Genomic DNA, 23,350 nt, shown 5'->3' with positions numbered 1-23,350 from the left:
GCTATCAAAAGGTTCTTTACAAACAGTAACAGTGAAACAGTTACTTCAGATGAGTAATACTGAGAAAGACGATGAATCTAACTCTTAAAACTGGTCAGGTAGAAGCAATGGAAACCTGTTAACAACCATAAATTGATAAAAATCCCTCAGACCCACACACACAGCATGTTGCTGATGTCTGAGCTCTCAAGTCATCTCTATGGTATAGCAAATCAGAACCAAATATCCCCCTGGGTTGCGGCACACACACGGGCAAAGGAGATACCTGGGGCCACCTGGGACTCACTCCAAAGAGTAGGCCAAGACAATTTTCCCTCAAATCACTTCTCTATCTTAATCTGACAGCCTGGCTCGATTAGGAGCCATGGAAATTACTTCTCTCCCCACTAGCTGTCATCGTGGAATTATCTTAATTGTAGCATGATTATGCCTCAGAGCTCTTGTGAGAGGCCTTAACTGCTTCTCTGCTTTTTAGGAAGTAAGTAAATAAATAATACAAATTATATGATGCAAGGGGTGAAGTGGTTGTCTCAAGATGAGTGTGAATACTGTAAACATGAACTGACATATATGGTCTCTCCCTCTCAGTCACACATTCATTCATCACACACACAAACACACACACACACACACCTTCAGTGCTTAGCATGAATCATAAAGACCTGCCCGTTCTGACATATATGCCTAGGGCCCTTTGAACACGAATGGAATCGCGGAATTCAGTATGTAAAACAGAAATCAGTTAAATGTGGAATTCTGCTGAATTTGACATTTTCGAATCGAATTACATAAATACATTTGATTGCGTTATTGACAACAATTTTGCCTGAGTGAGTAACAAACATTTCAAATAGGATATTGTCGGAGACGACTAGCCAAAGTTAAGGGTAAACTTCAGGATTTTCCCACCTGGGCCCTAATATTAGATATTTTTTGGTCCAAACTTCTACTACAGACAATTAACGGTCGAAAATGTACTGAGTTAAAACACTATAACAGGCAACCGCAAAACGGCTATACAATGCAATCCCATTGTGCATGCATCCGCGTCAAAGTAAACCACTTTTTCCCGTCACTATCAGGCTTATAATGTAATTGTGTCTGACTACATGGAAAGAAATAATACTGACAGAAATAATAACAAAACCCAGACAGCTGCTTTAAACGTTGATTTTTAAACACGTTAAATATTTCAAATTAACGCGTTAATTCTGACAGCACTACTTTCAACTAATGCCTGTTTTCAGTGACGAGTCTTATTCGCTGTCTATTTTATGGTCTTTAAGGCAACACAACATTTTAGTCGTTCTAAAGTAAATCTATACATTAAAATAATTTCTGCTGCTTTTCTGTAGAAAATAAGTTTTGCGTTGGCCGGGAATCGAACCCGGGTCAACTGCTTGGAAGGCAGCTATGCTCACCACTATACCACCAACGCATACTACATTCAGGAAAATGTCTCAGTCAAGAACGTGGAAATCGTTGCTTTTAGCGCATTTTCGCTCTATATATTCACAACTTCATTAATCTCTCTAGTTCATTTAATATCCACAGTCAAAGTAAACCCATATGATCAGTTGAATCAGCATTTCAGTCTTCACCACTTCTTGAGTGTTATGGTCTAATTATTAGACTCTAATATCTACACTGCCAACACAATTTAGACCACAGCTACAACAACTTTGAAAAGAAGGTGCATCACCTTGCATCTTGAAGGTGCATCACCTGGATGTAAAACGGAGGGCTCGTCCGGGATTTGAACCCGGGACCTCTCGCACCCAAAGCGAGAATCATACCCCTAGACCAACGAGCCATAGGCAATGAGCTAGCTGTTCTGCTTTATATCAGAAAAACAAAACAAAACAAAACACAATATGGCACAACAGTAGTTATCTACGAAGCATAACTATTCAATAACACTTTGCAACGGTATTATATACAGTTCATACAGTGACAGCATTATTGATGACAAACATGCATAACAAAGAGCATATTCAGGCCGGTTAGCTCAGTTGGTTAGAGCGTGGTGCTAATAACGCCAAGGTCGCGGGTTCGATCCCCGTACTGGCCATCCTTTTAATGGCCAACTGCAATCAACTGATCTGAAAGTGCAATAACAACGATGCATTTTAAGGCTATGGGTGATGGAAATATCTAAGCTTTCGCCGTATTTTGTGTAAAACCCTTGTAGTTGAAAAAAAATATTCTGGGAGTATACTTTTTTTCACCTTGTAGTCTATTAAATCACAGTCTATCCCAACCATGTCTAATCCTTGCAGGGCGAAGACGTTTCACACGTGAAGACCTCAAGAAAAATGATACTGCTCTTTTCAAAATGTCCCTGCAGGGTGGCACGCGGCACTACACTGTCAAATTTAAGTTATTTCAAGCAAGCGGAGACAATATTAACCATACACATTGCTACCTGGGATTATCACCCTAAAATGCACGAAAGTGCTATCTTAATTATATTTGTATCCTATACTATTTAACAATAAAATGTCTATACAACAAGTTTCGGTATTTGCCAGCGACGTGGCTATGAATGGCATACTAGCTTGCTTGCTAAAGTTAGCTGTCCGGCTAGCATCCAACAATGTTGTCAGGTTCACACAAGAACAACGTGCTTCTGGAAAACACAACTTTCCTTGTATACGAAAAGTATGCTGTCTACTCACATTAAATGAACTGAACAAGGTATTCTGTAAGATTTCCCGTACAGCTGGTGAGGTTGCCTGGTTTTCCAAAGAGGTGCTTGGAGCTTGCCTGCCAGGAGTTGTAGTCATGTGATCGACTCTATGGTAGTGCCTGGACCAGACATCACACAGAAACAACTATGCAACCTTGCACATGGACACATTCCCATAGGACAGAGTAGATGTATGCAGGAGAAGCATAGTTAAAGTATTTAAGAAGCCCAGGAAGTTGCCAGTACACTCAACTTAAGGTTACAACACAGGTTAAACGTTTAAGAGGTTCAATTCAAGCACCCAGCATCTTGAATGACATAGGCCCTACTGTAATTCAGCTAAGTAACCCACACCTTTGTAAATCTATTTGAATATGTTGTATTTGGTTTGTGCAGTATCAGTCCACACGATAATGCTTAAGGGGAGAAAATAAAACATGGAAATGTGGAAATATGTCAGTAAGCTATCTTTGCTTATAACAGAATATTGTTGATGTACTTCATAGGAAAATGCATGTTGCCTTACATAACATTCATTCATTTGTTAGAAAAATTACCAAATCTCAAGGAGTACCAAAGTTGCTTTGGGTATGTATTTATTGCTGGCAAAACATTCAAGCTGGTGTTGGTGTCTATTCTCTCTACCTCCAGGCCCACTTCCACAGAGCACTAGAGCAGCCACAAGTCCTTGAGGGTAAATTAAATACAAACATTTTATGAACAATTGAAACAAATGAACAATTTACAATACAAATTCCTTGTGAAATTGTTTAAATACCATACAGGCTTGTACAAACATGTATATAGTGCAGAAGAATGTAACTGGACTCACTGCTCCTCTTTATCATTGTCAGCCACCTGGTTTGTGTCTTCCTCTTCATCCTTTTGTTCTTTGGTTTTCAGTTCCTTCCCCTCCCAACCTAAGGACTCTTTAAGGATAACATCTTCTAGCCTGTGGCTTATCTCCTCCTGCATCGCCTGCTCTCCCTCCTCTGTTTGGTCCAATCTGTCTAGGGAGACCTGTGGAAACTGATTCAGGATAATGGGGTTCAGGATAATGAGTCTCATGATCCTCTGGACTAAACATTACTCTTGCTGCATAAGTACCCCTCATATACTATCAACTCCCGGAACTTTCTTATGTTACCTCTTCTCAAACCCATCAAGACCATTACCTGTTCCCGCTCCAGAGCAATTTTTAGTTGTGCCTCCAGTTCCGTAGTCTCAGAAATGATCTGTCGGAAGGATGTATTTATCAGTGAACCATCAGTCATGACATGAGTTTAGGTGTAACTATGTATACAAGATGTATTCTCACACTGGTTAATAGACGAGTAGTTTCGTCCAGTTCTTTCTCCTTCTGAAGAATAATATTCTGGTAAGAGGAAAACACAAATGTTATACCTATAACAATTCTCCTATAGTCCAACATGCAATGCAAATGTCAGTATCTGTTTGAATAAACGGTACCTCCAGTTGGGGAAGCTGAGCTTCATTCTCAGCTACCCAGCATTTTGCTGCTCTTACTTCTCTCTCCTTCAGAAATAACTGCCACATAAATACCCGTGCAGAGCGAGCGAGCGAGAGAGAGAGAGAGAGAGAGAGAGAGAGAGCAAGAGAGAGAGAGGAGAGAAAGAGAGAAAGATTACTAACAGATGCATAGTTTTAGATGGTTCCTACATCAGATTGGTTAGATATACTGGTGACCCTCAGTCCCAACTATTAAAATGTAATGTCCACCTCTTTGTCCAGTTGGGAGCTCCTTTCACTCAACCTGGCATTCTCGTCCTCCTTGAAGGACACAAACCAATAAAAAAAAAAAAACACTTTACACAAATAATTCACCATGAACATGATCTATGCTTTATTTCATGTAGCTCTTCACTCTTTCTCTCTCTCTTTCTCCCTCTCTAGCACACGCACCCGTATGTATCCTTTCACTGTTCTTACCAGAGCACAGATCTCCACGTGCAGATTGTAAATCATCTGGACACAGGTCTGGTGCTCTGTGCGCTGATTTGGCTGTCTTGTGGTGAGTGGCATTACTGCTGAGGTAGGAAAAGTAGACTTAATGATGAAAATAACAACTTAAAATTGTTTTAATGCTTATGGTTGGTATCCAAAGATAATATGAAAGTATCTTGGTTCTGCCTACTGAGGGATCAAGACCAATTTCACGTGGCCTCCGCACATTATTGACTTGTAACTGAGCATATAATTGAATTCCTCACCTCTTCAATATCGCCGTTTACATGAAGCTGAAGATTTCCTTTTCTAGGATGGCATTATTGTAGTGTTGCTCAAAGTTGAGAACAACTTTGGAATGTTTGGTTTGAAATATCCAGTGTTGCCAAAGTAAAACGAAAACTCGTTAACTACAGAATTCTATTTTGGTTGTCACATGTTATATTGATCAATGGTAGTAAACATTTTGGAAGTTTACCTGGCGCTGAAGCACTGAATGTTTCGTTGTGTTAATTTTTCTTTACGAAAACCTACTACAAATCAATATGAAAAACATTATTTTCACCAACGTGACCCCTTTGCCCTGCTCATTTGGCTGGGCGCAGAGGAAATCCGAGATTGAAGGTTATATGACATTATTTCCCCAGTATATCTAAAATAAGGCAACTGTTCCATGCTTAGCTGTAGACTAATTCGTCCGTAAATTGTCAGTCCTCTCAGTTAGGTGCATAATCCTAAATAGTGTCTTAGCTACTTTTTTTCTTTTTTCTAGCTATGAATGTATATAGGCACATAATAATTTACAGTATAAGTGACGACGGCGAACGTGGCCGGTTAGCTCAGTTGGTTAGAGCGTGGTGCTAATAACGCCAAGGTCGCGGGTTCGATCCCCGTACTGGCCAACTGTTTTTCCCTTACCTTGTTGAACAGTAGGTGGTGCTGTCTGACTTACTGATGACGACGGTGAGTGAGGCCCATGGAAATTCACACGAAATGTCGCTCCCTTCAGTTGTTTACGTCCTACTGAAAGGTGACATCACCTACCCCTGACAATCAGTTTTTGTAAAAGGTGTCAGACATCCAAGAAAAAAAAAAACGCACAACAGAGGTGGGCATAACCCAGAGAGCACTCCACCAAAAGGTTTACATGAGTCACGGTGGCTGCTTAGTGGTGATACAACCAACTAGTTTGTACATAATACTCTGAAAGATATTATATTGACAGTATCTCAATCTTGCTAATCTTCCTGATCTTTTTGGTAACATTGGTGCTGTTAAGCACTTTAAGCTGCATTGTTTTGTATGAAAGGTGCTATACAAATAAAGTTTATTATTATTAGTTGTCTTTGAAACATAACTATAAATGGACTTTTAACTCACTGAAATGTGCATGCACGGGTATGAAAACCATAGGGAAGCCACAGTCAAACATAGCACTTCATATTCTCCAAGGAACACTGATGTTGATACAATGGATTGTAACATTTGGAACCAATGGAAGAAAAACAGCTCGGCAATGAAAGGCTTTTCAGTTTTCCATTTTTATTGACTTTTTTTTGGACAATTTCATTTCCAGTGTTATCCATGATCGTCTCACTTTTTCTGGTATGGTTTTTGCATAATTCTTATCATAAGGCTATTAAAGAGGGCCGTTGCTATGGTTCCAGAACCATCTGCATAGCAACTGGAAGACAAAAAGGGACTGGACACTGACCCAGTAGCGAGGATGAGAACACGACAATACTTGACAATTCATTGGCACTAAATGGTTCGCTTTTCTTCTGCGTCTTCTCGAGAAGTTGTTACATTTTCTTTCCATCAACATGATTCGGCAATGTAAATATAAAAGTAAATGGAAATAGGAAAACTTCCAACAGTTTAGTGTGGGATAGAGTAAACTTCGGGGTCTCGGGGTCTAGTGACTAGCGGCATGGTCTACAGATCCCAATGGCCCTCCAAAGTATCTGGCAGTTTCAACACGTAGCACTCTGTAGTGATCAACCGTTCTTGTAAAAAGTTTTGAGTTCGATACTTTTTTTTATTTTTATATTCCCCCCTAAGGCTGCATGAATACGGCCAACGATCATATGGACAAAAGCACCGGGACACGTAAAACGGGAGCACAAGAGGGGAAGAAGACCACAAGAAACATGTGTAACATCAGGGCACGACCACACACTACTACACCTGGGAAGGGGTGGAGGGAGGAGGTGCGCAGGGGTAAGAGTTGATCAAAGTGAGGATAACCTTTCTACATTAGGCTAAACCAACTTCTGATCAGAGGTGTCTTCCGCTAGAGGTAATTGAGTTTGTCTCCTCCCCAAACACCCACTACAAAGGCAACTACGAACTGAGCAGCTTAGTTAGCCCAACAACCCTTTCATCATCTTTTCACAGGCTAACAGTCTTGCATGTTGAAGGCCCAAAATAGTATGCAAGAGTCGTTAATGATTTTGGGTCTTTTCTCAGTTTTTTTTGTCCATTACCCACCAATTTATGATTCCTTCCTAAAAATGTGCTCAGCCGAGGTAAAGAGAGAGAAACGTTCAGAGCAGCTTCAAGCAATGTGGGGAGTTAACTGCAGACCAAGTAGAGTGGACCAAAGAAAAAGCATGAACCATTTATCAAGTTTCAAAGAGAGACATTCTGTTCACACTAGTTTTGGGTCATTCCCATTCAATTCCTCACGCTACTGCATCACACAATATTAAAACCACTGAAAGTTTGTCGGGTTGTAAAGGCAATGATGGACAAAGTGCCCATCAAACCATAGTTTGATTACAGCATAAACCAAAGGGAGGATGGGGATGGAGGGTAGGGGCTGGGGGAGGGAGAAGTTTGGGGGGAGTCAGTGTCAGGGATCAATCTTCATCAGAGCAAGGGGCAGGGAGAAGAAGGGGGAGCCATCGAGAGAGGAGTCTGAAAAGCCAGTCCGCGGTCATCATGTTCAGAATCGTTTGGGTCCCCATGGGGAGGGCTTGGGAGGAGGTGCTGCAGGGGCAGCCCCAAAACTGGGGAAGTCCTCAGAGCTGCTCATGTCAGGGGCCTGAGAAGAGATAAGAGGGGGGTGTAAGTGTTTACCTTCAAAAGACAATAAAGCTAGCTGAGGAAACAAGCAAAGTGGGCAACTACATGGTCATTTTTATTCACCGTTTTTATTTATGAAGCAAAGCATTACAGTATTATAAAAAACAGCGATACATCACAATACTCCCGCCCGAATTTTGAAAATAGGGCTTGATTTTAAGAAGCCTTTCATTAAAAATTAAAAAAAAATAAAAAGATTTAAAAAAAAAAAAAGTTACCTTCTCGGTCCAGGGAGCCTCCCTCACCACAAAGCCCTTAGAATTGCCACGGGGCTCGTCCATAGAAGAGGCACCGCCACCACCGCCGCCACCGCCGCCACCGGAAGGTTTCATGTGTTGCATCCTGGACTCGTTCTCTACCACATCACCCAACTGCATGGAAAGAAATGTGGTCAAAGACCCACAACAAACATACATTCTTTCTGTGTTTCAGCATACACCACCAAGTCTAAGTTTGGCCAATGGCTACATGTACTAGTTACATGGTTCAAAGCTAATATAGCATTGGTGTGGTAATTGAAGATGCAGTCGAAATGAGATGTGTGGAAACAACTGCTGCAGCATGAGATGTGCTTACATATTCCTCCTCCAGGTTCAGAAGATGGTCGATGGCTTCATCCACCATCTCAGGACGACCAGTCACGGTCACAAGGTTTGGGTCTGCAGCTCCACTCTGGGGGAACCTCAAATCAACCTGGACAAACAGGGACACGTCAAGGTTAAGAATGTCAGGTCATATTAAAAAGTAAGCTTGCATCAAATTCCTCTACTAATATGTTCCGTCAACAGAAAAATATCTTGCTAAGAAAAACACCAAATGCTGTGCCAGTCAAGAACAGATTTACTTAAATCACAGAAGTATGGCAACACAAACAGTTAGGAGGGAAGAGTGAGGGGAGCCTTTATTTTATTCATCCTCTTCTGGCATAGCATGTACTTCTAGCATGCACACACGGACACAAATTCACTGATCTCTCCTGCCTAGCCGTTACCTTGAATTCATCCATGATCTTGCGAATGCCCTTGCCACGGGCCCCAATGATGCGGGCATGGACTCTGCTGTCGAGGGTGATGTCCTCGGAGATCATCTCCTCCAGCTCATCTACAATGCCTTGGATGGCGTCCCGTGCCGCAATGGCATTCTGCTCATACCCAGTGATGGTGATTTGATCCTGAACACAAGACAGAAGATGAAGGGTCAATGTTTTGATGAACCTCTGGTCAGAAGCCGTCAGATAAGTGATGCACAGAAATGAAAAGCGCTACCAATATCAAAATGAAAAGATGGATTCAAATCAGTGGCTCCTTAGTCGTCCTTTAGCCTGTGCTGTCCGTTTGAAATGAAGAGAACATATCACTTCATACCTGGTTCTCATCATTTTTATCAGGGAATTGGATGTTGACATCATGCTCGGTGCGGATCTGGGTAATGATAGCACCCTTGCGTCCAATAATCTTGGGGTGATACTTGGGGTCCACAGTGATGGACAGCTTAAAGCTCCGCTGAGCCTGCACAGAAAAAAAAATAAAAAATCATTCTCAATAAATTGGTTAAAAATCACCTGAGGAATTAACAGTAACGTTAAAGATTGAAAATCAACAGGTCCAGCAGTGTCTGGCAGACTCACCCGGTCCTCCTGCTCGGCCTGCAACTCCTTAACACGATCAAGCAGGCCTTCTCTGGCACGGTCAAGGTGATTGGCCAGGCCAGTAATGGAGATAATGTCAGACTGCAGATCAGGAGCAGGCACTTGGATATTGACCTTCAGAAAGGGGAAAATACAAATATTAAGCATTATACGCTACATGTGTACTATACATAGATGGACTGTCTATCTGAATGTTTTTGAAAGGGGAAAAACAATAACATGTACAAGTAGATGCCAACCTCAAACTCATCCATCATCTTGCGAATTCCACTTCCCTTCTGCCCAATGATGTAACGATGAAGCTCAAAAGGAACTTCCACCTCAATGGTCAGAGGAACCAAAGCCTGAGAGAAAAATAGAAGAAATTCCATCCCATGTTTATTGAAAGAGTACATATTTAAAAATACATTTTCTTTTGTCGAACTGGTCAAACATGAGCGCTCTCCGTTACCTTTAGGGCCTCCACCGCAGCTTCACACCTCTCCTTGCGGCCGGAGAGGACGATGACGTCGCACTTCTTTGGGGCTGCAGGGTCGACAGGTTCCTTCACCTCCTTCAACTCCTCAACGGCCTCCCCATTCTCCTGCACAGCAGCCGGAGCCGGAGCCTGAGCCGGGGGCGGAGCCTCAGCAGGAGGGGCTGATGGGAGGAGAATAGTGTTACAGAGATTAAAATAGTCTATTACGGAGAAATTATATAATTTATAACTAATACATCTTTACATCCATTTACTATATCCAGTCATTTCACCATAACAGAGTAGTGTTGAACATGAGTAAAGCGAAAAGCAAACCAACAGGGTTTTTACCTTGTTGGTCCTCTCTGTCAGGGAACTTGATTTGCACACAGTGCTCTCTGGTGATGGCCTGGATCCGAGAGCCCTTTGGCCCCATGATGGAGCGGTGGAACCTCTGGGCGATCACACACTCCATGGTCACCTGAGCATCCTGGAGGGGCAACAGAAGACTGGCCTTTAGTTCCTTCAGACAAGACATCATCACTCCCAAATTGTCAAAAGTAAGAACACAGACTTTGACGTTTCCATCCAAGCCAACTAAGACCCAAGAGTCTGTATTCCAACCGGAGCCCTGAATATCTTACCAAGTCCTCAACGATCTCCAGCATGCGTTTCTTGGCGGCCTCCACGCAGTCTTTGGCTCCTTTCAGGGTGACATCCTCACTCAATGAGCCAGTGCGAGGGAAGCTCACCATCACGCCTCCATACTCCTCAGCAATGTCCCTCAGGACCTGACCACGCCGGGTCACAAAGTAGCGGTGGTGCTTGGGGTCAACGAGCATGTGGTCCTCCACCACATTATCCTGAGAGAGAAAACCAGCATACATTTATATATCAGTCAACGATCAAGTGCATAAATACGTAAGCACGTAAACATTCAATGTTTGTGGGCTGGACCTGAATGGGAACAAGTAATGCAAAACAGCTCAAATGGTAACTATGGTTACAGCCGTATCCTGTTTACACCATTGAGTGACTTTCTACTCCTACAGCCTTTCATTTCTTTGTGACTCATCTTGAACTGATTAAAAAAAAAAAAAAAAAGGAACAGCAGGAATGCAGAGCTGGATATTATTCACAAGAAATCCAGTTTTTGATTTGGCCCTGTACCATCAGGACATTCGGACCACAAGCACATTAGATTTGCAATCCTACATTAATGAGACTCTTATTAAAAGCAACACACATGGCAGAAAAGGCATTAGGTCAAAGGCATTAGGTCAATCCTGTCATGGCAGTTTCAAGCTCACCAGGCTCTTGATGAGGATCTCCAGCTCCTTCTGGGCCTCGCGCACAGCCTCCTCCGTGCCCACCACAGTGATCAGCTCCTGGTCCTGATCGTCGGGGGTGGGGAAGATGATCCTGGCCCCAGTGCTGTCACGCACCTTCCTGATGTTTGCGCCGCCTTTTCCGATGAGGAACTTGTGGTACTCAGGCTTGGCCCGCAGCTCAGCTGTGTGACTTTTTATTTGCTGGGTAGTTCATCAAAAATAATGTGTATTACTCTCTGAAACCTCGCGTGTTTGAAAGAGTCAAGATACTAGAGCTTTACTTGTTAAATTGGTCAGTTTATGACCAATACTAGAGGCCCAAGTCTATTGAAAGGCTATGCATAGATATTGCTTCATACAATCTTTCTCCTAGACCGATACACACATCCCAGCTCTATGGACTATCCGTAAAACATGTTCGCACATCTGACCTGCCTATGCTCTTTTGAAGTTATGTTAATAACACCAAGGAAAGGCGTTGCACTACCAATACGCTTACATAGCCTTTTGGCATCAACTTTAAAGCGTCCAGGAGAGGCTGTAGAACCAACCTTCTCCTCAGCCAGGGAGAGCAGCTGACGCTTGGCCTTCTCCACCTCCTCTGCAGGGCCTCTGATTGTCACCGCATCGATGCCAGAGCCTTCAGTGGGGAAGTGGATGTGCACGCCACCACACTCCTCCATGATGGAACGCACAAAGCGTCCCTTGGAGCCAATCAGGGAGTTGTGCAACTTGGATGGGATGGACACCTCCACCTCTGTGATGTTCGCCTGAGAAGGGACAGGATTGATTCAGAATCAAATATGAATAACCAAGGTAAAGGTTTTGGAAAGTCACCATAACCTAGAAACAGGGATGTTAAAAAATATTGTTTTTCTAGGTCACGATGACCCATTTCACTAGATGAACAGCAAACCAAATGGGAATTGAAGCCATGTACATGTTGTGGCCCAACCCATCAAGACTAAGAAAATCCATCTCACCAGTTCCTTCTGAATAGACAAAATTCTGATCCTTGCTGCCTCACAGTTGGGCTTCTTGCCTGTAATGATGATCATTTCAGAGTTGCTGTTCTCTGCAGGCAGGTCAATTTTCGTGCTCGTTTCCTCACGAATCTAGGGATTAAGGAAACACAATAATGCAGCCACTCTAGACAATTGCCGTGGCACTGAATATACAGAATGTTCCCCAGAAACGCTCCACCACAAACTCACCTTCTTGATATTAGCTCCTCCTTTCCCAATAATGTTCTTGTGGAATTGCTTGAAGATTGGGACTGAGACTGAGAAGCTGTTCTCCGTCTGATTGACAAAAACAAAATCACAGGGGTTAAATACATTTTTTTTAAATCCTCTCTTCAAAAAAAGAAATGCAGAAACACAACTAAACTTATGTGTGTATTGCAGTGTACTGCATAATGTATGTAGTATACCGGTCCTCAATATGATTTTGCTCAGGGGGAATTGAACAAAGTTACTAAAGGGTGATTAACCAAAAAAGCAGACTACAGAATGCACCTGCAGAGATTTAATGGCCCAACGTGTGTGTGATAGATAGATAGATAGATAGATAGATAGATAGATAGATAAATAAATAAATAAATAAATAGATAGAGAGAATCAGCTTAAAGCTTTGCAAAAAGATATTCAGGGTGTTATAGGAAGTTCAAGGTTTTGTTTTTTGCTTCTTGTACCATTTCAGCCACCATCTTCGTCATGAATTTGTGGCATTTCTCCACTTCGTTACGAGGGCCACGCAGCTGCACGATGTCACTCTTCTGCGCAGGGTCGGGGAAGTTGATTATGACCTGGGACAGGAAAAAAGAACAGCCAGAGAGTTACAGGCCAGATCAGCTCAGGGTCTCCACTCACTCGTCACCAACTTGTAACGGATAAGACTTCCTGATGCATACAAAATGACAGTGCACTTTTCAATTGTTTCATTACTCAGAATTTTTTTTCCCCCTCCCTAACCCTTCAGGTTCTCGTATTTCACACATCAGTTCTCACCTCTGGGAACTTGTCCCTCACTTCCTTGATGTTCTCCCCTTTTTGCCCAATGATGGCTCGGTGAAAACGCTGTTCGATGATCATGTCCTTTGTACGCTCATTCTCCTGTGAAGATCAAGTGCATGAAGACTGCAGATAAAGCAACATGTCTAGCAACACATCTAGCACACACAAACCTAAGCAGGGGTGGAAGGGCGAGGTCTTGAAAATATGTGAGCATTGTCATCAGGAAGATGTGACCGATGTCATCAGTTCATGGCAGGTGTAGAGCAAAAAACACTAACTAACTCTGAGCATTCATGACTTTAAAGTGTATAAAAAGATGCAACACTTGTGCCCATTGTTCATTCTTTATGATAAAGGCATTTACTAGAACGCCAGACTGTGGACTGTTCTGGGGCGCCAGGCTTACCATGCGCGACGCAAGCTCAAGCAGCTCCTTCTTGGCTTCCTGCACACCCTGGGGATCCCCTTCAATGCGGATCAGGTTGCTCTTCTCGTTGTCCGGGGGAATGCGGACAGACACCTTATGCAGTTCCTTAATGCGGTTGACTGGGTGGGGAACGCAGTATAGAAAAAGGAACAGACAGGGAAGACGACAAAAACACACACAAAACTGAGGATTAGCAGGCGCTAGCAATATTTTAGCGGGGTATTTGTCAATTCACGATGACCGTGCAAAAAAGGGGACCCTCAGTGGAGACTTGGGACGACTACTTACTGTTGGCACCTCCTTTCCCAATCAGGTGTCTGTGGAACTTGGGGTCCACACTGATCTCGGTGTAATCCATTCTGCTAACCTGATGGGGCAAACAGACGAGTTTTCACACAAGACCATAATTCATCAAACTCAAAAAGGAGGCCTCAGGCAAAGACAATTCTTTGAAAATTGTTCATTAATCCAGGAGCTGTTGTGACAGCCGCCGCCCTACTCACCAGATCTGCAACAATGACCTCGATCTGGCTCTGCACCATCGCCATGTCTTTGGTGGGCCCCTCCAGGGTGATCCGGTCCTCCCCCTCGGTGAACTCGATGTGCACCTACACCCAAAACAAAGCCAAGAGAGGAGTCAGAGAGGGGGGAATCCAGACCAGCTTGTTTAACTGACTTAATACAAATAAGGAAACGTTCACATAGCAAAGGGAGAAGGTGTACAAGTTAAACAACAGTGTTTTTTTTTTTTTTTTTGCATACCTTGGGCCATTGCTGAGTAATCTTGGCTAGATTCTGCCCCTTCTTGCCAATGATGAAGCGATGAAGCCAAGAGGGAGCTGAGACTGCCGACACGGTGTAGCTGTTGGCCTGAGCAGAGAGGTGCCAAACACATTGTTATACCCAGGGGAACATCATTGTATTTGCATTGTATTGTCATTTCCTTTCATTTCAAGTCCACCTTTAAATAAGCCATAGGACCATTTATTTGATTGCTATGCACCGCAGACAAGTCACCTATTTATCCTTTCATGAGAATTCAAATGTAGACTGGAGACAATTTTTGCCCCCAGTTAGTTCTGTGCTTGAAGTCCAAATATGGCTATTCTTAATATCCTTGGTCTGGGCTCTTGCCCAAAAGTGGTATTCACACAAAACTCCAGGACTCAAATCCTGTTTCCATACCACACTCAAGACCAGAGTCCAGGAACTAGGCATATGAAACCTTAATCGTAAGCTTAATGCAAAGCTAAGACTTAAAACCTAGTCATTAGTCATAGTGTTTGTTCTGAGCAATACCGATACAATTGGCTCTGATACAATGCTGGCTTTTGTACAAGCTTGAGTTTACGTTTACTAAAACACAAAGCTGAATCAACACATTGGTACCGAGATTAGGGTCACAAATCTCAATAGCCCCAAGACCTATAACCACTTTCCTTTCTTATTATCCATGCATCTCTTTGTTGGGGCAGAAATTATTTGTGCATGCGCTTCCTTGCCTAAAGACTGGCCTAAAAACCTTTTTATTCAGGAAGGCGTTTTTGACTTTGTTATAGTTTGTTTCAACTATGTTTGTTTTAACTATATTTTTACTATGTACTGGCTCTGTGGCACTCAGATTATTTTGAATGAAAAGTGCGCTACAAATAAAATGCATTATTATTATTACCTTGGCATAAACCTCAGTGAGGGCCTGGCCCAGGCGGTCTGGCTCCCCACGCAGGATCACAGTCTCTGAGCTGCTGTCGGTGGGTGGGATCTCGACCGAGACGCCAGTTTTCTCCAGGATCTCCTGCAGGGTGTTGCCCTTGGGCCCGATCACATACTTGTGCTGAGATTTCTTCACCTCCACCGCAATAGTAGTGGTACTCTTCTTCTGCAGACGCACAATGAGGAGAAAGAAAAGAAATGAGGAGAAAGAAAAGAAAAAAATGTTAATTCTGCATTTGCCTCGATCAAATTGATATGTGTGAGTGTGAATTTGTGGTAAAAATAGCAGCAATGAGAACATGAAAACTGTTCCAAGACTTAAGATTAAAACAATCTGGCTGGGCTGCTTTGAAATCAATGTCACCCAGAATAGCTTGTTACGCCAGTTCTGTTCCTTGGATTCCTTTGAAATGAGATGCTCGCACAACAAATTCTGCTCAATTTAACTATTGCAAAACACTGCCAACTTGATATCTGATGGCATCGTATGGAACCCCTTAATCAGATAGTCTATGATAGAAGGCAAAAAAGGAACAAGAACCCTAAACAACCAACTACTGGTCAAATGAATTACGACAGTGCTATAACAGCATAGTAGTCTGGAGTAGCCTAATTGGTAATGAGTTTATAGCCTAGTTTGTACTTAATATAATATGATCAGGGCCTACAGACAGCTAGCCTAATTATTAATACCACAGACATGCGCCTAATAGGATTAATATGGTAACGATCAAAACAATGGAATGATCCACAGCCAGTCATGAATCTGAATTAGATCGGTTTGAACAAGAGCTCTGATCAAATATTTAATATTCAAGAGGTTTGATAAAATACTCAACTTCACCTAGTTTAACTGATTGAGGATATGAAATTGAAAATGGTAGCTATTCAAATGTAGAAACAGTGTTTAAGAAGAACTAAGCAACAGTATCGTTTTTATTATTATTATTTTTAGCAAAGTAATAGGCTCTACGAGTCTCTCAATCTATGCATCGCGGCGTTGGGAGGGGGTGGATCATTTGTTCTCATTGTCAAAGCAGGGGCTCAGCCATGAAAAGTTTAAGGAACAACTTCTCTAGCTAAACTTACCTTCTCCTCATAAATCTTCTTGATCATAACCACAGCAAGGGCCACCTGCTCCTTCTCCCCGGTGATGACGATCTCCGTTTTGTTGACACTGGGAGGCGGGACGTTGATGCGGGCTCCTGTCTCCTGCATCATGTCACCCACCATCTTGTTGTAGGAGCCTGTGATGAAGGGGTGGTACACCTTGTCGATGTTCACCCTCTCAACAGCACGCTTATCCTACACACACATGGACAGGGGGGGAGCTATTAAACTGAACTTTTTTTTATCAAATTTAGAAACACATTCAAAGACTCAGTGACATTAAAGAACCAATTCAGTATGTGCATTTATTAGTGAAGTATTGGTCAATTTTACAAAATGCACTTGAAATATCAATGTGGCAATAACAATCATGGCTGTCACTGCCACACACTGGCATTAATTGCATTAGCTCAAGTAAATAGCACACAAGGAAAGGCAATCGAGTCGTAACTTTACATATTTATACCCTTAATAGCAACTCATTTTTAGCCTAAGTCTCAATGACAATGATGTTTCAGTACACTTCACTACAAATGAACCAGCCATCATAAACACATCTATGAGAAGTTTACCTGCTCAGCAGAGATGAGCAGGATCTCATGCTTGGCCTTCTCCAGGCCTTCCTTGGTTCCGGAGATCTTGATGTGGTTGCTGGGGTCGTCGGGTCTTGGGATCTGGATCTTGGTGGCAGTCTTCAGCTCAAGCTCCTGCAGCTTCTCCCCGTTCTTGCCAATGACAAAGCGGTGATGTTCCTTGGGGATGGCCACAGTAGCTGAAGCCTTTGATAAACAAAAATGGAAGAGATACTGACAGTTAGCTGACTGAAGATATTCAACTTTCTCTTAGAAAGAGAAGAGCTTACTGAAAACATTTGTTTCACAGTTATGTTTCTCCACTAGCACAATAAATGGCAACCGCTGAAACAGGGCAAAACATGAAAACTGCTTGACAACATATCACAGGGCTCACCTGAGTCTGCAGTCGGGACACAATCTCCTTGCGGGCCTTCATGACAGCATCTGGTTTCCCAGACACCATGATGGAGAGCCCCTGGTCCTTGGCCATGGAGAGTTCCAGGTGGGCTCCAGTCCTGTGCATGATGTCAACGCACACCTTGGCCTGGTCTCCTTCCCCGAACTGATTGATGTCCTTGTACTTGCGCTCTTCCAAAGGCACATGGAAAACCTTTCAAACAAAAGGATAACAAAAGAATGAGTCAATATCAACTATTTCACCCAAGAACTACCTAACCTTACAAAAACCATCCTCCAATTGCAATATATGATCACTAGTTTTATGCAAACCGAAAACACCGTTGAAGCAGTCAGTGTGTTTGCAGCTCAAAAAGGACCATGGCTTTGGCAATGCCAAAACACAGGAAAGTACTTAACATGCAATTTAGTTCCAAACCTGGGTGATGACTGAGGACTTGAGAGGCCGGATTTTAGATGTCCAGGCATTGCTAGCCTCCTGGGTCCCCTCGGGAGATGAGGCCTTCTCAGGCAGAGGGGGAAAGGCGTCCTTGTAGGTGGGGAGGTCCTCATCTCCAGCACCGCTTGGCCCTGAAAGAGCAGCTTTTAAAAAACGGAACGACAGGGCGCTCGAGAGGAACACCAGACTTTGATATGAATGAGGAAACTGGGCCAATACTTATCAGGGTTTCCAATTTCAGCCAACTGCCGGCATTGTGCACGTGAAATTTGCATCTGACAGTCCAAGCACCTCACCCTTGAGCTAACTTGCCGTTTGTGCAATCCATACATATCTATAGTGCCGCTACTGAATGACATTTTCATTACATTCTATATTATATTCTTAGGACCCGGTAAAGATTGTATACTTTAAGCCTATACTCATTGCCAGAATTAAATTCACTTAGAACAAAAACCTTGACAGTAATCAACCAAATTATTAGTTACTGTAGCCTGTTAAAGGGCGATCTCGAATGCTATAATGCCTTGCCAGTTTTTTTTTTCTTATTTAAATGGTTTGTTAACTGACAATTCTGCTTCGATCTGCAGCACTTAATTAAAGTGCAAGGCTTTATCTTATACAAAAATCTAGCCCCAAAATGGTCTCTGGCCTGATTTGTCATTTCGTCAGCAGGTTCATTTGAAAATGGAAACGCTACTTGAGACTGAGAACCAACATCCAGCTCAGTTTACTGGCCCGAAGACAGTGACAGCTTGAAGCGCATTAAAAAGTTAAGAAATGACCCTTGGGTCCAAGCACTCACAACACCCCTGAACTGCCTTGGATTATCCAAACATTTTTGGTAACTTCTATTATTTTGAACAGGGCACACGAATGTGTCAATTTTAGGTAGACAGAGAAGGAGAATGACTAAATACTCCCTCAGGTCCAAATAACAGACTACAGTTCTCCAGTTCCATAACCATAGCAACTGCTGGCTGCAGTCCCAACCCATGCCTTTCTTATTAAAATGTTGCATCCATTTTGTCAGAACTTCTAGCCTGGTACTGGTGAGGGAGGACGGGGCGAGCCGGGTAACATGAGTGGCAATACAGTGTAAACGTGGGATGGTGCTTACCTGCAGCCTGGTCTGCCAGGAGACCACTGCGGTGCTCATTAAAGCTTTCCTGCGTAAGTACAGCGACTGAGCTCATGGTCAAAATCCCACGCTTACACGGAGTCCGAGTGTGCCACTGAGGAAGGGGAGAGAGGGAAAAAATGAAGGAAGCAGAAGGGGGGGGGGGGAGGGGGGTTTGGAAAGAAAAAGAGCAAGAGTTCCATTGAATCATAAAGGTCAAGGTCCCACATACATTGTCAGTCCCTTCCAAAAAAAAACAAACACAAGGACATGGCAGAGTATTGCGAAATGATTATCAGTTGGTTTAGACTTTGACATTTCACAAGCAATTATCTAATCTGTGTTCATCACACATGCTACACCTCTTCATGAGAAGTTGCTGAGCCAATACTTCAGCCACAGAAGAGTCAGCAAGTATATGTTGCCCTTTCCAGTAAACAAGGGACATGTCTTGCAGTATTAAAGTCGACTGGAGTCGGTTAGACCTCTTAGCTCTACTACTACAGTACGAGAAGGTTTTTGAACCCTTTTAATCATCAAGAACACCCCTTGAAGTCTACAGTCCCAACTAGGGCTGAACGATTTGGGAAAATAATCTAATTGCGATTTTTTACCAAAATATTGCGATTGCGATTCGATATGCGATTTTTTTTTTATCCTCTTTTTTCCCCCAACAAAACGTAATGAATGATTTAAATATGACCAACACAATATTAGATACATTTAGTGTAAAATATTCTTTCCCACATTTTACATTTTTATTTAACTGCTCATTACAGAAACAAGAACAACAAATTGGTGGCTTTGCCACTGTGCATTTAAGTAATTTAAAAAAAGTAATTTTAAGTATAAACACTAGGCATGCACTTTTTAAACACTGTGTGCAAAATGTACCATCTTAAAAAAAAAAAAAAAAAATATTATTTTTTTTTGTGACCACGTTTTTTAATCGCGAACGTTGCGGTTAGAAAATCGCGTTCTATCATATCGCGATTAAATCGCAAATGCAATTAATCGTTCAGCCCTAGTCCCAACCCAAGTCTAATTATAAACCTGGAAGCTCTCTGGCTGAGATTCTAGGTTAAGAGGATTTCCCCCCACTAACCCCTATTCGTTGAAGCCACAGTGTGTGTGTGGAATGGAAGCATGTAGGGAGGCATTAACAGGAGTCCGGTGAATCAAACTAAAATCTCAAAATGTGAATCAAAATACAGCTTTGATTCTGAACATCGAGAAACGGCAGGATTCGTGTAATAAAGACTGCTTAAAACAACAAATTACCGCCAATGTCACTGAAGAGACATGAAGGCAAAATACACCAAAGCGATCTAGCATTATTCTAGCTTTTTCTTTGACTTATAAGAATCCTGTAAACTGTAGTCTAATCATGCAATGTAACGCTTTTTTAGACACTACTTTTAGGTCTATGACACCCTTGGTACAGCCCACATGCTGACACACCAAAAACCAATGTCAACAAATGATAGGGAGTAACAGCACCATAAACAGAATCTCCATGCAGTTAATGACACCTTTGACTCATCATGATTGCAGTCCTCTTTCCTACGGCCAAACCCAAATGGTGTTCAGCACGTGACCTTCAAACTGGTTAGTTGTAGTGTATGAATGTGTGTGTGTGTGTGTGTGTGTGTGTGTGTGTGTGTGTGTGTGTGTGTGTGTGTGTGTAGGCAGTGGGATCCTGTAATATGGAAAAAAAGGAGCCAGTCTGCATTAGCATGCTTGTTCTCTGCTCCCTTACTAGGGCCTCTTCCTCTGCAGGTCTCCTGAAGTCTAGAGGCACAGCGGCAGAGCACAGCAGACGGCACTGCACACTCACCCACACCCTCACACATACAGCACTCTGTCTCAAATCAGCACACATACACTCACTCTCTAGAAAAGACCTCCTGAGACAGATGGAGTACTCAACAGGCTTTTCATAAAAATGTAACGGGGGGAGGAGGTGGGCTGGGCTTTCGACACAAAATGGCCAGGTCTGCACTCTGATTTTAAGGAACAGGTCTTGAGCGCTCTCCATGCCATTAGTATAAGCACCTTTCTTAAAAACTCTACCGTTGTAAGTTTAGTTTTTTTTTTGTTTTAAAACTTTAAATTACTTTCTACTGTAATCATCTGATCACTCATGAGATTATTAGGAGTTACTAAACACTCAACCTCAGGACAAATCTTCAAAACAAATCTTCTGCCCCAGAGCCAGAAGACACACACACACATACACGGTACACACAAACCACACAAAGGGTGTGGCTATGGGATATCTGACTCCTCCAACTTCCAAATAGAACAGACTAAAAGTCTAGCTGTGGAAAGGGGGAGAGATTAAAATGTTGCCCTGTTGCGGCGTTGAACCTTACCAGCTAAATGGTCAGTTACCAGTTAATCCGTCCTGTAAAGCTGTCCGATCGTGTCAGCCTGCCAGCTTTTGCCTGAAAAGCAAAAAGAGAGTAATTAGCACCAAGCATTCCTCAAGGGAAAAAAGTTACCAATCCTTTTGAAATGTGTAATCGCCTACTGATAAGATAATGTTTTTTTGTTAGTTTTAAAAGACTAAATCTGTGTAAAAAGCTGATTACAGGCCACTGTGCCAACAGCAGAATGTCACGCACTACACATCGCCCGAGCGGAGATAATACTACAGAAGCCTCAAAAATCCAATGATCACTCGAACTGTGGTCAGACTGATTGGCAACTTCAGCTATAAAACAAACGATGGTGTGCGTTTGTTACGAAATATAGGCTTAAGAAAACCTCTCCATTCACTCCCTATGTGATCCCTCGGATTGTGGCTGCCAGCAATGGAATTTCAGAGCAAGTCGTTGCTTCAATTCAACTAGTAGCCTGAAAAATAACCACTAAACTGATTGGTTTTGGTTGAATGTGTTGTTTCAAATACACATCAGTTTATCAGGTTGGTTTTGATGATAAGACAATATTGTACAAGAAATTGTACGACATAAATATTATCGTAAAACAAAAGACAGGACTTTAAGAGCAGTATGTAAACCGACAATATGTACTGTTCGTTAATATATTAAACGTCAGACTTAAATTGGCCTAATTTAAATGGTCGTGTAACTAGTCAGTTACCAAGACAAGTAGAACCAGATAGAGAACCAGAACACAGTTGGGCTTAAACGCACAAGCATGTACCAACTCAGGAGCTGCCCATCTTGACAAGAGTTTTTTTTTTAATCTGCGGTATTGGAACGAACAAATATAATTGAAGGAGTTAGCTACTTAGCTAACTTAGCTAAGTCAAGACCAACTGGCCTAGCAGCACCTATCCCCCTTTAACGTGGCCATCTGAAATACTGCGTAGAATTGTGGGAATTTATAGGGACCGTCAGTGACATCTGTCGATGTTTTAATGGTTTGCATAAAAGGATAGTTTTCGATTTTGGATAGGATACGATTTGACATACGATACGATCGACCCATGTTAAATCCAGTACACCGACGAATGATCTTGCTAAGAAGCCCATACACTAAACTACCAACTGGGAGTGTGCTACGTCAACTATTTGCCTACAAGGTTAGCCACATTTGCTAACCAGCTAACAGGCTAGGACGAAATGTGACGATGGCCATTTCGCAGTACAGAATCGACAAAAATATGGCAAAAGGGGTGTAGTTGCCTGAAGTAACTTGAGGGGCATGTAATTGTCAAAGCGATACACGAAACCTCGACTAACAGCAACGTATAGGCACAACTTTGGCATCTAGCATCTGTAGCTAGTAAGCTAATAAACTCATATAAACTTTAACTTGCGCGTGCGCGGTGGTGACACGTAGCTGGCTGCTAGCTGGCTAGTTAGGCGGCTAGCAACATACTCAGATACTCCATTTGTAAACTTATGCTAGCTAGATTAGCTATCCACACTGACAGAAAGAAAATGTCTATCAAATAAAATCAGAACATCGCCGTGCCAATTGATGATCTTATGATCTGTATATGCATCCATGTAGTAACATCAGTGCCGTGTTTTCTCAGTGGTAATATACCCAACTGTCTTACTTAAAAGTCCACGTAGGCATTAAGACAGGGCGAAACAGTCCACTGGTAAGCGATTAACATGGAGTCACAACCGGAGAAATTTTGTGGAGAAAGTGTAACAGTACTTGGTTATCATGCAAACAGAACATAATGTTATTCGATTGTCGATAAGAAGCTACATTAGTCTTCACAAATACAATATACGTGGCTCGATTGCGAAACAGTTAGACTAGCTACTTACTTGTGTTTGTATTCCCGTCTGCCCTGTGTGGTGCAGAAGCTGGTAATGAAACTCAACTGGCGAAAGGGTGGAACTGAAGTCTGTCAGCTATATAGCAGAAC

At 42.5% G+C, this 23,350-nt stretch overlaps 1 protein-coding gene and 4 non-coding genes across 5 annotated transcripts; 2 read left to right on the top strand and 3 right to left on the bottom strand.

The window, feature by feature from the left end:
- Positions 1-1,366: 1,366 nt before the first annotated feature.
- On the bottom strand, positions 1,367-1,438 carry trnag-ucc. Its single transcript has one exon. It is a non-coding gene; the product is annotated as a tRNA-Gly (tRNA).
- A 303-nt stretch (positions 1,439-1,741) lies between these two features.
- trnap-ugg lies at positions 1,742-1,813 on the bottom strand. The gene has a single exon. It is a non-coding gene; the product is annotated as a tRNA-Pro (tRNA).
- A 184-nt stretch (positions 1,814-1,997) lies between these two features.
- Positions 1,998-2,071, top strand: trnai-aau. The gene has a single exon. It is a non-coding gene; the product is annotated as a tRNA-Ile (tRNA).
- Positions 2,072-5,482: 3,411 nt separating this feature from the next.
- trnai-aau lies at positions 5,483-5,556 on the top strand. The gene has a single exon. It is a non-coding gene; the product is annotated as a tRNA-Ile (tRNA).
- Positions 5,557-6,176: 620 nt separating this feature from the next.
- hdlbpa (high density lipoprotein binding protein a) lies at positions 6,177-23,350 on the bottom strand. Its single transcript, XM_012825321.2, has 28 exons — positions 23,250-23,350; positions 21,369-21,440; positions 18,994-19,108; positions 17,853-18,004; positions 17,412-17,627; positions 17,015-17,221; positions 16,422-16,637; positions 15,292-15,498; positions 14,382-14,489; positions 14,123-14,227; positions 13,908-13,986; positions 13,599-13,738; positions 13,187-13,291; positions 12,871-12,984; positions 12,392-12,478; positions 12,161-12,292; positions 11,729-11,947; positions 11,157-11,378; positions 10,491-10,709; positions 10,198-10,336; positions 9,841-10,028; positions 9,629-9,733; positions 9,369-9,503; positions 9,106-9,249; positions 8,733-8,912; positions 8,318-8,434; positions 7,960-8,112; positions 6,177-7,700 (listed from the first exon to the last, which is right to left on the bottom strand). The coding sequence occupies exons 3-28, from the start codon at positions 19,067-19,069 to the stop codon at positions 7,602-7,604; spliced, it is 3,864 nt and encodes a 1,287-aa protein (XP_012680775.1). The 5' UTR covers positions 19,070-19,108; positions 21,369-21,440; positions 23,250-23,350; the 3' UTR covers positions 6,177-7,601.

The sequence above is a fragment of the Clupea harengus genome, chromosome 10 (assembly GCF_900700415.2).
Source record: "Clupea harengus chromosome 10, Ch_v2.0.2, whole genome shotgun sequence".
NCBI lineage: Eukaryota > Metazoa > Chordata > Actinopteri > Clupeiformes > Clupeidae > Clupea > Clupea harengus.
Note: the sequence above shows the minus strand (reverse complement) of the source record. Positions and strands in the feature narration are given on the sequence as shown.

Bases quoted from the DNA above. Each gene is read 5' to 3' on its own strand.
- hdlbpa (XM_012825321.2), bottom strand. From the start codon at position 19,069: ATGAGCTCAGTCGCTGTACTTACGCAGGAAAGCTTTAATGAGCACCGC. The intron at 18,005-18,993 runs GTAAGCACCATC...CTGCTCTTTCAG, and splicing joins CCTGGCAGACCAGGCTGCAG to GGCCAAGCGGTGCTGGAGAT. The intron at 11,948-12,160 runs GTGAGATGGATT...GTCCCTTCTCAG, and splicing joins TGTCTATTCAGAAGGAACTG to GCGAACATCACAGAGGTGGA.